The 14,383-nt window shown below is 47.0% G+C and overlaps 1 protein-coding gene across 6 annotated transcripts in view; it reads left to right on the plus strand.

Annotated features, from left to right (window-relative positions):
- MBNL3 (muscleblind like splicing regulator 3) overlaps window positions 1–14,383 on the plus strand; it is a 117,855-nt gene that overhangs the window by 70,114 nt on the left and 33,358 nt on the right. For all 6 annotated transcript variants that reach the window (XM_048514764.1, XM_048514766.1, XM_048514767.1 and 3 more), the window contains one exon: window positions 11,386–11,550. In XM_048514764.1, the coding sequence (XP_048370721.1) occupies window positions 11,386–11,550 (165 nt within the window). The remainder of the gene's footprint in view (window positions 1–11,385; window positions 11,551–14,383) is intronic.

The raw sequence follows: 14,383 nt of genomic DNA on the forward strand, positions 1-14,383 counted from the left end.
GCAGAACTAGCCAAAGCTTGCATCATTGGAAGCTTACAAGGCATCGAACCATCCTCTCCCGCGCTGGGATCTGCTCACTCCACGCGCAGTGCGTATTAAGCGCCGCCTTCGAAACAGAGTTCCCCCTGCATAGACATCTGTAGGGCTGCCATGGTCTTCCGAGTATCAACCTTTGTCAGGCACTACAAACTTCACTCGCCTTTGGCATCAAGAGGCCACCTTTGGTGGTGCTGGAACACATCATCGAGGGTGATCGGCCACCATCTTGGGACTGCTCTGGGAGTTCCCATTCAAGGCGTCCTTCCGTCAGTGGGAGCGGTCCATTGGTTGCCGAAGGGGTCCTTCTACTGGAAGCGTTGGAAGGGCGTCTTCTTCCCTCCCTGGATCAGCATTATCCCGATGATGGATTCCTACATTGTACATATTCTTCAAAAGTTAGCGCCAGAGCCTGTCCTTTCACTGTTGTCCGTTGGCGTGTTATAAAAGTTTATTAGTTGTTTGAGTAAACTTCCTGTTGCTATTATACTATGCCTTGGTGGCTCTCACTGCTCTCAAAGTCCAGTCATCTACTGGAGGTGGGTGAGCCAAGCAGTTCACAGGAAGTGATGAAAAAACTACATCCTGCCTCCCTAGACGGGTTGGAAACACCCATTTCAAGGCGATCGCTAGCGCCCAGTAGAAGGACCCTTCTCGATAAGTAACCAGTGGACCCGTTCTACTGGACGTGGGCGTCTTGAATGGTGTTTCCCAACCCGTTCTCAGGAGGCAGGATGTAGTTTTCATCACTTCCACAATGAACTTCATGGGTCGCAATTCTCCAGTTTAATTCCCCTGCCTAACAGGGAGGCAACAACTTTGAGGGCTCTGCAAAAATTTCTGTCTTGATTTCTGTAGTGTCTGTCGCCAGCCGTGTCTCATCTGCCCTAGCCTTTCTGTCTCCCTATCTTGCCCCTTTCCCGCCGTTTCTCCATTTTTTACTCGGAAGAGTCTGGTCTACCCAGACTTCTTCCGTAAAGGCAAAATGGCCGACCGGCACCTACCAAGGAGATCTTCTCCAAATGGTCGACAGAAAGCCAGGGCTTCCTCCATCAAAAACAAGAGGAAAGGAAAACAGCCTCTCCCAGGGGAAAACCTCAGCACCTTTACAAGAAGCCGGCGCGCGGAGGCAGCGTGACCGGGCGACGGCGTCAGGCAGGGCCTTGAGCGGCGGGCCGAGCAGCGCCCTCCAGCGGGCCGGTTCCGCGGTCTGCTCTGACCAGCTTACCGGCATCCTCCTTCCCCCTCGGGGAGCCGTTGAGCTGCCGAGGACCGGGGAGCCTCCCTCTTCACGGCCGGATGCACCAGCCTCAATACCTTCCGGCGCCGGAGAACGCCGCCCGCCGGGCCTTGCGCAGCCTGGCCCAGCGCCACAGCTGATTCCACAGATGAGGAAGGAGGCGTGCCTCCCGCCAGGCAAAGGCGCACCAGTGGGGGAAAGAGGAGAGGAGCCTGAGTCCTATTCTGCCACAACCCAGTGCAGCAGATGCCTCCCCAAATCAACTGGTTGATCTGTTCCAGAAAAGCCATGAGGAGAAATCCAGACATCATGGAAGGAACATGGGTCAAGAAGGAGGAGGCGTTCCCCGTCCCCTCTAATGCTCACATAGAGCCCCAACCGGAGGGCAGTCTAAACATAGGAAACATAGCGTTTCCGGAGATGACGGGGCTGCGAAGCGGCGGAGAGGGGTCAGAAGGAGGAATCGAGCATTTCTCTGAACACAGAGGCCGTCAAATTGCTGAAACAACCCTCAAGTTAACCCGGCTTTCGTCGTTTCCGGTGGTTTCTTCGAGATATGGGGGGTTCTCGACGTTGCAGGGGACGGTTGCGGTTTAGGATTTTGAACGCAGGCCGAAAATTTCTCAAGAGTGTGGATGAGCGGCGGAACGGTGCACGGGATCGGACGATGGACGGGCGAACAGGAGCGCGGCGGCGTGAACTCCTCGCCTGGCCAATACCATGGCCGGGCATCTATTGAACGGTAGAATCTGGAGATGCTACCCAGAATCCAAAGCCATCAGAGGGGTGGGGAAAGAATTCTACAGACTTCATCTTATTTAGCTGACTCAAACAGAAGGGACTCCTCCCTCACGGCCAAAATCGCCAGCCAACAGCGTAGTCAATGAAGATATGGCTTAGAGCCTGGCCGCTGACATGCTGTCTAAACTTACCCTGAGTGGCTTGAATTCATTGCTTTTTTTTTTTTTCGGGGTAAACCGGCTCTTGGGACAAAACTAGAACAAATTACTCATCAGACCGAAGACAACAAAAAAGCCAGTACCGGTCATGATTGGGCTGAACAGGATTGACTCCAAACCCACACCAGTTTCCAGGTCACACAAAGCGCTTCTAGGTTCCAACGAAGGCGGTAACCCGTTAGCAAGAAACCAAGCAAGGTTTTAACAAGCGCCACGGGAAACTTCAACAGTTCCTTTGTAACAACAACAACAATACCGAGTAAGGACGGCGAGACCTTCATAGCGATAATCAGCCAAACGTGACTACCTACACATTACAGTGGGAGGCCTTCTTCAGGTCTTCAAACAACAATGGAAGAATACGTGAATCGGTGGTCCCCAGGAGGTCCTTACACTCATAGGTACTCAATCCAGTGCCGCGCCTTCCCCCCAAGCGGCTGGACGCTTCCGAATTCAGCGCCAGCATGGTCAAACACAGAGGAGCGAGATCGCTATTCAACATCTGCTCGGCATCAGGCGATAGAGCCGAAATTCTTAAATCCGGAGAGATCCTCGGTGTTTTCTCTCACTTTCACTGTGCCAATAGCGGAGACTGGCGGGCAATCCCACAGACTGAGTTCATCAATCAACTGCAACTCCACCGGTTCAGGATACGAACTCTTAGCGATCAATGGTGAAAATCCTGGAACGGGATTTCTAGCCTCTTCGGTTCTAACGACATATCTACGCTCCGATCCACCACACACACAAAATTCCTGCGGCAGCGATAGGCCGGCAGTTCCAGTTCAGAGCATTTATTCCCGGATTAGCCACAACTGTGGTTTTCTCAAAATCCTTCTATGCCCCATCGCGGCTGGGCAACAGAGGTCGCGTACCCATATATTGACGACATCTGATTATTTCGGGGAGCGGCCAATGGCGACAGGGCGTCAGACAGCTCAACAGTTCTTCAGAATACCGGATTCATAGTCAACTTGGAAAGAGCGCGATCCTTCATCACCGAGCATGTGAACGCAGGGCTCAGGTGGCACTAAATTCCCTCTTCATCCCAGCGACCAAGGTGCATGAAAGCTTCCAACAGACGGTGATCTCCATCATCTCCAGGGAACAGCCTCCCTCCTTCTCTTGGCGAGCCTGATGGGATTGATGGTATGCGTTCGACATGCTCCAATGGGCCAGATTCCCACGCCAGACCTACCGTTTTTTCTAAGCGTTCCCAATACAAGATCGCCGACAAACAAAGATGAACTGTAGGCTACCCGACTAAAGAAGGGCTCAGATGGTGGTTGTTAGCGAACTCAACTCAAAGGCAAAGTTTATCTCCCACTCAGACTTGGAGGTCAACTAATCACCGGCGCCAGCCTACTCAGAGGATGAGAGGGGCAACCTAGGAACAGACCCAAGGTCTCTGGACGGAGGAAGAGTCCCTGACCATCAACGCATCCCTGGAGACAGGTCCATTTTCAGCACTCTTCACTTCCAAACAGCTCTTCAGGGAAACATGTCTAGTTGTACGGACAACACCGACCAGGCATTTTTCCTCAACAATCAGGGGGGTCCGGGGTCAACACAAATGCGCGAGTTTCCGGATCTCTCTGGGCGAGAATGCCTGCTATCCATCTCAGCGGAACACATCGGGGAGCCAGTTGAATGTCACGGCCGATTGGCTAAACAGAAAATCCGCCATGAAGCAGAATGGAAGCTGAAACCAACCATCTTCCAGTGGATTAGCGGAGCTGGGTTACCCACCACAGTAATGGGACATGCGCATCGGCGACATCAAACTCCCAGTTCATGTAACTTCTTCCACCCAGAGCATCCAGGGTGGGGCGCCAGCACCGTATTACAGGAACCCTGCTATATGCCTTCCCTCCTCTTCCAGTCATTCCCAAAGTCTTGAGGAAAATAGCAGCAGAACAGGCCGGCGTGATACTGAATGGCCCAAATTACGGCCCCGCCGTCCTAGCTATCTGTCGTCTGGAGATGGCACATCCTCCCGAACCTTCAACTTCCCACACCACGGTTAGCGCGGTCAATCGCCCACCCAAACCACAGGTGGTACAAGCTGACCGCGTAAGCAGAGGAACCTCTAAGGAGTAAGGGTTACTCTGAACTAGTTTCCAACACCATTCTAGCATCAAGAAGGACTTCACCAAGAACATTTACAACTCATGCGGTGGAAGGCCTTGTTGAAGGTCGTCGCGGAAGAAGATCTTTAGGCTATAGCCCGACTACTGCCGATCTTGTGAACACCACGGGATGGTTAGCCAGGGCCTACAGACGCAACCTTGGTATGAATCAGCGGCCACTAAACGGTCCTACCAACCTTTCAAGGACTACCATCTCTAGACATCCTGATGTGTCATCAGATTCCACCTTACGGGTGTTAAACAAATTCAGCCACCGACCTTTGTTCTGGGTTTCCGACTTGGCGATTGCATCTGGTCCTATAGAGCTCTTACCAAAACTGCTTTTGGGGCCCATACAGACAATCCATCTGAAGTGGGTGCGAATGAAGGATTGCTTTCTTCTTCTAGCAATTCGTAGCCGAAGGGGTTTCAGAAATTCGCCCTCTCCGCCAGAGTCAAATTCTGCATCTTTCCTAAAGACCCGGGTGGTCCTCAGACTGGACCCACCTTACGTGCCAAAGTCAACTCAAGTTTCACCTGTCTCAACAAATAGTCATACCATCCTTTTGTACGCTCCGTCACACCAACTGAAAACTGTGGCACAACGGGCGTCCATTGGAGCTCTAAAACGCTTCATGGTTGGGACAGAGTCCCGTGGCGTGTCCACATAGCCTCTTCATCAATGTTTCCCCCCAACGGGGGGGGCATAACAAGGCAACCATCAGCAGAACTATCAAAGCTTGCATCATTGACTTACAGGCGTATTGAACCATCCTCTCCCGCATGGGATCACTGCTCACTCCACCGCGGCGCGGTGCGGCGTGATAAAAGCGCTGAGGCTGGGTTGCCAGAACGCATCTGTAGGGCTGCCACTTGGTCTTCAGTATCAACCTTTGTCAGGCACTACAAACTTCACTCGCCAGCATCAGGGCCACCTTTGGTAGGCGGTGCTGGAACACATCGTCGGAAGGTGATCCGTACCCATCTTGGGACTGCTCTGGGGTTGTTCAAGGCGATCCTTCCACGTCAGTAGAGCGGTCCATTGGTTTACGAGAAGGTCCTTCTACTGGAAGCGTTGAAACGTCATAGCCCTCTGGATCAGCATTATCCCCGATGATGGATTCCTGCATTGTACATATTCTTCAAAAGTTGGCGCCAGAGCCTGTCCTTTCGCTGTTAACCATTGGCGTGTTATAGTTTATTAAGTTGTTTAATTAAGCTTCCTGTTATATTATACTAACGCGCCAGTGACTCTCCTGCTCTCGTCAGTCATCTACTGGAGATTGGGTGACAAGCAGTTCACAGGAAGTGATGAAAAACACATCCTACCTCCCTGAGAGCGGTTGGAAACACCATTTCCGGTGTCAGCTGGCAGCCCATTGAAGGTTCCTTCGATAAATGCTCAATGGACGTTCTGCCACCACGGGGAATTGCTGAGGCCGGGATGCCTGTGGCAAGAGAAGTGTTCCCTTGCTCCATTTGCATTCTATGTTCACAGCAGCCTGGATCCCGAGGGCTCAATAATCCCTGGGCAAGGTCCCTAGTATGCTTTTCACATAACTACAAACACAGCAAGCCTGAACTTTTACCTGTTTGTGTTCTTGAGGGAATGATCTACAGCAGATAAGGAAAACTTGGGTAGTCCTGGCTGAATTTCTGGGGCTTGGTCACCAGCAGGCTGCTAGGACACCCCTTTCCTGTAAGTTATATGACCAGTCCACCCATGACAGTAGGTGATCAGACTGTCAGCCATGCTGTAAAAAGCTTCAGCTACTGACTTCTGCATAGCAATCCCCTCTTGTAGCAGCAAACCAATTTTTAAAATTTTTCGTGGCCACTTGGCTTCTCTACTGCCTTTCCTTTGTTATCATTGCTGCTGTTTCTAGGGAGGGTCTCCTGTTAGGGATGCCCACAGGCATGAAGAAAAGATGTCCAGCTCCCTTAACAGAAGCTTAATGTGTGGGAAAGGGCAGCAGAAGCTTTTCATGGTGTGGAGGTAAATAACATCACCTGTATATAACATCCCATTAAACTTCTACTCAAAGGACAGGACATTTCTTTTCCTCCAGGCAGCTGGCAACCCTTACGCCTTTGTCTATGTTGCTCATGTTATTTTGTACACTGTTGAATCTGTATAAGCTTTGCAAGCGAGCGCATAATAGTTACTAGCCTACAACTCACACACATAACTAAATTTGCCCAGATCAATCATTTGTGCCCTGAAAGGGGTGGGTGGGGAGAACTGACTTCTATAAAATGCTTCTGCCTGCCTGCCAGGAGGGGGTTTGTACTTACTGTAGGCAAGAAGCTGTTTGCAAGCACCATATAAAGAAAAACAGGAAGTGTCAGAACTCTATCGCCTTCCACTCCCCAGTTCTGTGAATTTTTTTCCAGGCAAGCCTGCAAGTGTGTATCATGTTTTGCTGGCATAGATTGTTTTTCCAGATTGAAACCAAGTTGTCGGCTCAGATGGGCTGTTATTTTTAAATCCACAAACTGTTTATGTTCATTAGGCTGTTGATTTCTAGGCTAAGCAACAACACAAACATTAATTTGCCTTGGGTTGGGTACCTCCCTCCCCCCCCCCCCCCCCCGTCGCTTGACAACTTTGACATAAAATGTGCAAAGTTATTCATAGGAGTGCATTTATACTGTGTTTTTGTTACCGCTTTTTCTTACTGAATACCCCATACCTTTTGGGTGTCACCAAATTCACAGTTCCAGAATTGCAGGGAAATCAGTGCGTCTTGCCTGTGACTCCCCTTAATTATTGCCTTTGTTTTGGGTGAACGCTCCCAAATATTTTTCAGCGGTTTTTAAATTCAGCTTTTACTGAATGGACACCCCCTCGTATGTAGCCCAAATGTGGCCCTTAAACAGCCTCATGTAGCCCCAATATGTCTTGGTTTCAACTACTTAAAAAGAGAGTCTGCACTGTATTTTAAATAAACAAAAGCATTCCATATAAAACACGCTTTCGTTTGAGTGTGCTTGATATAAAGACATCATGTAGACCTGACACTTTTCGCAGGTTGTTTGAAGAGCCTGAGACTCTTATGAGTCACCCTGGCTTTTTTCACCAACCCGCCCCCCCCTCCCCAACAGTTTAAAGCAGGTCTAGAGCTGGTCTGCAGTCCAGGATAATGAGAAATTTGTTTAGGCATTGTGGCAGCAACTGCAATCTGTACGTGTGAATCTGGTGCTTTGACATTTACTCTCTTGAGCCTGGATGGCCTCCGCTCTGTCTGTGTGAGGTAGGCCAAATGCTGGGCTTTAGTGTTCAACACACACGTCCAAAGGAAAGTCGGAGAGAGCGTCATCCCCAAGTGACCTTGAGGGGGAGATTCAGTCAGGCAGGGAAAGTTGTGGAATTGGATTATGAGATTTGAGTGAAAGTGTTGTGTGGGGTGGGGATGACTACTATGTTTACTGATTTTCCATTGCAGTGGCCATATTAAATAGTTTGGAGGTACAGTCTGAATAAGGGATGATGCAAATGAGAAGATTCTGCCAGCCCTCATCACCTTTGCAGTTTTTTGCTCTCTCACTGACACACTCTTCCCCAAGATCAGACTACTCCATCTGAAAACTTATGTTGGCTGTTTGCTACCTCAGCATCCCCAATTAAAAGGATGTCAGAGAGTATGCCCTTTGTTGTTTTATTGAATTGATTTACAATCCCTCCTTTCTCCTCCAAAAGTCTTCTAAGGCATAAGACATGCATTGTTCAAACAAAATATCAATGTTCAGTCTGTCTGTCTGTCTGTCATAATCCTGTAAGAAATAGCCACAGAATCAATTGTATGTCAGATGAGCCCTGGTAAATCACATCAGTTGTCTACTAAGTCCAACAAACAAACAATGGTCCACTTAGTCCAAGAAGCAGGGTCAAGGTCTTCCCCTCATTTGTCCCCTAGCACTTACATTGGCCCCTTCCGCACATGCAGATAATGCACTTTCAATCCACTTTCAATGCACTTTGAAGCTGTGCGGAATAACAAAATCCACTAGCAAACAATTCTGAAAGTGGATTGAAAGTGCATTATTCTGCATGTGCGGAAGGGGCCATTCATACTTCTGCATATGGAGGATCCCTTTAGTCACTATGATTAGATGAAGCCTACTTTTTAGCTCGATCAAAATGAACCTGGATTTGAGATGCGCCCCCTCCCCCATGACAAAATGCACATATACAGGGGTCTCTCGGAAATTTGTGAAATTTTATATGTATCCAGGATTGACCTGTAGTTCAGATGCCAGCTTCTCTTGTGTGAAATGATAACACAATGTGTGAAATGCGTGTGAAATGATAACACAATAATAAGAGAGCCTCTAAAGATGCAGAAAGCGTGGTAAAAATTTTTTTTCAAGTAGAAGATGATAGGATGTGTATCTTTCACCCCAGAAGATAAGCTGGCAATTATGTTTTTGAGAAGCAAATGCAGAAGAATGAAAGCCTGTAGAATAACTTGGGTTTAGGAATATGATGTCCCTCCAAGTTGTTCAGTTTTTATTACTGATGTTTGCCACAAAAATGATCAGAATGCAACAAGAGCCCTTTCAGAAATATAATCTGGGCAATTTGTCTCCTTTCCCCAGGATTGTACTGGCTGTATGTTCCAAGTGCTAAACTGAAGCTTCCTTATACTGAGTCGGATCCTCAGACCACTAAGCCCAGTGCTGTCCACTAATGGGCAGTGGCTCTGCAGGAGGGTCTCAGGTCGGCAGGGTTTTTTTCCCACCCATCCTCCCTGAAGTCCTTTTAATTGGAGAAGCTGAGGATTCGGCCTGAAAACGTCACATGTACAAAGCTTGAGCTCTCTGCCATTTGGCTTATAGGTTTTTCTAATGAGTAGAATATTCTTACAATTACTATCATTGGTGACACTGAGAAAGGGAGGCAGACATGTCAGTTTTGGAAGTGGATGGAAATGCTTCAGGCTTTTCTCACAGGATGAATTTTGTAGCACCTTTGAGTGAAAAAGTTGTTTTCAGACAAAGGCTTTTTCACATCTCCAGCATGCAGATTCAGGAGCCTCTCCACCAAACGCTGCCCCCACCCTCAGTCTGCTCAACTCCTCATCCCCTCCACGTGGTCCGCAAGCTGATTTAATTCTCTGCAAAGGCAGCAATTGAAATAACACATTTCCAAGTTAAATCTTGGCTCGGGGATCATGCCGCCTGGGAAGCCAGTAGCATACTCATTCCTCTGCATGCAAAAACATCCAAATTTCTAAATTTGGTAGAAATGCTCATTGTCTCCAGAGTCAGTCTTGCATATCAAGTCTGGGGAGACCTCAGCTGGAAGAGATTTGCAGATATAGCCACAACCCTCACAAATATTCTCTATTATATAGAACAGTTGGAGCCAGCTGCAGGTTTGGAAAGCTTTGGGGAAGATGCACTCCAGTGGCCCTTCCACTAATCATAGAGCCCCAGAATGTGCTCATGCGTGCACATACACATGCCTTCCTGGGGGAGGAAATAGGGTATCACTCCTTCTTTCTCTTTTAAGCCTTGAAGGGACCAGCAACACTAACAGAGCCACTCTACACTCCCTCTTGGTACCTGTTCCAGTATGAAATAAGAAATTGCCCGAGTCACCTCAGAGGCATTGCAAGAATCCCTGGGGAAATCAGCTGTTCTGGTGGGTTAAGCCAAGTGTCTCTGGTTAGCAGGCGCTTTGTCCTGCTGATCCTTGATGTAGCCCTTAAGCACAGTTAACCGGCCTCAAGAACAGCACTGTTTTTTTGCCAGGGTATCCCTAATGTCAAGGGCCAGCTAGGCTAGGACAGAAACCCCTAGTCCCTGCAGGATCCATGATAGTCAGACATAGCTGAGACTTGCATGGTCTGACTTTGCAAAATACTCAATGCCTTTGTATCTTTCTGTGTGCTTTTCTAAATTAGCAATAGCAGCAGCATCTCACAGGATAAAATGGGAAAAAAGCAAAGTGTTCTACCCTGGATTCATGGGGGGAAAGGGTAATGTACAAGGATAATACATAAAATAATTATAATAGTTAATATATTAAGAAAAGTTGGTGTTTCTGTTGACCCCATAATTTGTCACCCCAGCAATACGTCTCTGTGCTCCAGTGTATCCTATAGAAGCCAGGATCTGAAAGTGGGAACAATATAAATAGACATAAGAACAGTTTTTTCCCGAATGCCATCACTCTGTTAAACAAATAATTTCCTCGATAATGTTAAACTATTTATTATATATTTATTATATAATTACTGCACTACTTTTTTCATCATTCTTATTACCCATCTCCTCCCACTTATGACTGTATGACTATAGCCTGTGCTGACATTTCATTTTAATTCATTTTATTTTATGATTTTACATTTTATGGTTTTGTTACTATTGATTGTTTCCTGATTGCTTACTAGACCTATATGACAATCATTAAGTGTTATACCTTATGATTCTTGACAAATGTATTTTTCTTTTATGTACACTGAGAGCATATGCACCGGAGACAAATTCCTTGTGTGTCCAATCACACTTGGCCAATAAAGATTCTATTCTATTCTATTCTATTCTTCTATTCTAAATATATAGTCTTTTTCAGGGTGGTAAGATGCATTTTTTACCAGTTTTTGAATAATAATTCGAAGGATAGCCTCCTTCCATATGTCCCTGGGCACCAACTGCAGTTGTCTGACAGCCATCTATTGGCCATCCCACCACTTAGGGCGCCCCGTCTGGCATCGCCCGTGCCTTTTGCATCGTGGCTCTGGTTTGGCAGAATGGGCTCCCTGAAGAGTCGCAAGGCCTGCTGGTTTGCCAGGGCTTTTGAGGGGGTTTGAATGGCAGGTATCTTTCAAGGGAGAGATTTGGGGCTTGCGATTTTATTTTTGGATTTAACTGAAGTTGCTTTTAACTATTATTGTAAGCCGCCTTGAACCACGAGGAAAGGCAGGAGCTAAATGTTCTGATAAATAAATAGATCTATTTCCTTCTACTATTGTGGGTGCTCTGCTCACCAAAACGTGTTCCCTCCCCACCCCAGGGCCGCTGCACCCGAGAGAACTGCAAATACCTTCATCCTCCACCGCACTTAAAAACGCAACTCGAAATCAATGGACGCAACAACCTGATTCAGCAGAAGACAGCCGCAGCCATGTTTGCACAGCAAATGCAATTCATGCTACCAGGAGCACAGTTACAGCCAATTGTAAGTTGCAGAAATAATGTTCTTGCTTACTAATGTTGTGATACTCGGGCCTAGTGTAGACACAGCCCTCTTTAAGAGGTAGGGAACATATCCTGGCTTGTGCACTTCCTCCTCCTACTCTTCCTTCTCTGTTAAATCCCACCCCTTCCCTTTTTCGTGTCAGTCATATTGCGGTGTTATATTCATATGCTAACCATAGTTAGCATTAACTAGGGTCATAAGATAGTTGATAGGCACTGGCCAAAGCTAGCCACATTGCATGAGTATTAATACCGTGTTGGATTTAAGAAGAAAAATTCTTAGCCAGTTGTGGTAAAGGACTTAAGAGTGTCAGACTACTGCAACCTGTGGGACCCAGGGGACCTTCAAGCAAACCCTTTCTCAGCCTGACCTACCTCACAGGGTGGTTGTTATAATAATATTGAAGGGGAAATTATGGATGCTCTGGACTGTTTAAATGAAAGGTTATGTAAAAATGCAGTGTATAGGTAATGGTTCTTGTAGAGTTAAATTTGTTTCATGTTGATGTAGTCCTGACAACAGCACAGTAAGATAGTCCATTATTTTCTCTGAGGTGGAGGAGAGTGGCTTACCTAAGGCCACCCACTGATTCTGTGACTGAGATGAGATTTGAACCAGTGCCCCTCTGGACCGCAGCTCAGCCTCTTGGCATTGGTGCTCCACTGGGTCCCCATTTAACAAAAGGAGGGGAGGAGAGAATTCCATGTGAAATGTGGAGGACGGGACAACACGGGTTAAATATGTGCCGTTGCTAAGTCATCAGACATGTGAAATCATCCAGTGATTGGGTGCCAGGAGGTCCTGGGGTTTGCACCTTCGCAGTCAAAAATCGCACCTTTAAATGCTGCTGTTTTGTTTTGTTTTTACCCTGCGTTTCATTTAAAGCCCATAAAGAGGCTTTTAGTAAAACCAGAAATCAGACTACACTATGCATGGTAAACAGTAAACTTAGACAATCACAAACAGCCAGCTGTTTGGAGGATAAAGGAACAGCTAAAAACCAGCAGCTTTGTGCAAACGGCAACCTGACGTCATCTCAGTGCCCTCATTGCAATCTCCAGCTAACTCTTTTGCTGCCATTTAGGAACGGGAAATGTATTGTAGAGCTGATGCTGTAAATGGGAAGCAGGCAAAGGCTGAATGCAGATATTTCGGCCAGTCACCATTAAGTCTGGATGTACATAGAATCATAGAGTTGGAAGAGACCCCCAAGGCCCATCAAGTCCAACCCCCTGCAATGCAGGAAATACATGAACTGGGCTTGTTGCCAGACATGTGCTCCTTGTTTCTTTACTCCTCTTTTGTATGGAATATGGTGAAAGAATCCTGATTTAAAATGAACATTGCAGTCTGTAAGAATATTTTCCTGGGAGTAAGGCCCACTGTTGAGCCCTGAGTAGGATTCGAAGGAGACCTGCTTAGGATTGTTCTCTAACTTGCATTGCCTGTGTTGTAAGAATCCAAGTGTGCAACTTACCTGGATTCTAAATGAGGGTTTTAACGTTCTTTTTTCCCCATTTTGTTTGAACTTTACACAGTTCAATGCGGCTTTCAAACATAGGTAAAATACATAGGATAAAATAAATTAAAATAGAACCAAAATTTAGAATCACTACTAAGAACTGTTACTAAACTTAGGCAAATGCCGTCCTATATAAAACGATCTTTAATTGCCTGTTAAAGATCAAAAGTGAGGGGGCCTGGCACGCCTCCCTGGGGAGGCTATTCCATAACCACGGGGCTGCCACCGAAAAGACTCTGTCTCATGAACCCACCACGCAAGCTTCTTTGATCGATGGCAAGAAGCCCCCATTGGTTTTAACAGGCTTATGTCACCAAAAAGGGTTGCGTACATCAGTTTTCTTGGCCGCCGGCATAACACGCCAAATGGCCCGGTCTGCCCCTGCTACACCGATGGGGGGGGGGGCACCAGATCACTGGTGCTGCGTTTTTCTTCACGCCAAAGGGATTGCTCTTCCACCAGAGTAAGTGCCCTGGGGAGGGCGAATGTGCTGGAGCAGCCACACACCACTCCCATGGGTGGTCTCCCCCAATGGGGCTTTTAGGAGAGCCTCTCTCTGTGATCTTAATTCCTATGCAGTAATTTATGGGAGAAGAAAATCCTTCAGATAATCTGATCCCAACCTGTGTAGGGCTTCAAAGGTCAAAACCAACACCTTTAATTGAGCTCAGGAGTAGATAATTAGCTAGTATCATTGCTGTAGTATTGGGGCCAGATGATCCTGATAACTGGCTCCGACCGCAGTCTAGCCGCAGCGTTCTGTCCTAGCTGCAGCCTCCAAACTCTCTTCGAGGGTAATGCAGAATCTCAGTCTTTGTGGGAAAACAAAGTTTGGTTATGCAGGATTTTGCACCTGTATATCATGGAGAACCAGGATTCTTTCACTGCATTCTGTGCAAGAAACAAGGAAGAAGGAGACAGGCAGGGAGATGACCGTGGTAATGGGGTGATTTTATGCACATTCTGGCTTAACCTTGATGTGACGTCTTAATGAAACCAAAGCCTTTGTGGTTCTTTCCTTGAAGAGCAAGAAAGAATGTTGCAGACATCAACTAGAACACAGCTAGGCTCATTAATCAAATCTATATTTTTCAGTTATCAGTGCCTTAAGAAGGTATTACAGCTAGCATGTGAACGAGTGTTTAGAAAACAGCTAGTGCCTTGTTTAGGCAGGTAGCTGCTGACCAGTTGTTTCTACTGCATTTTACATGCATGGCAGTTTTGGTTTCTTTGTTTATGTAGTTTAACAGTTTATATCTGGCAATGTTCACATTTCAAATGGGGTCTCCG

The sequence above is a fragment of the Sphaerodactylus townsendi genome, linkage group LG13, assembly GCF_021028975.2.
Source record: "Sphaerodactylus townsendi isolate TG3544 linkage group LG13, MPM_Stown_v2.3, whole genome shotgun sequence".
NCBI lineage: Eukaryota > Metazoa > Chordata > Lepidosauria > Squamata > Sphaerodactylidae > Sphaerodactylus > Sphaerodactylus townsendi.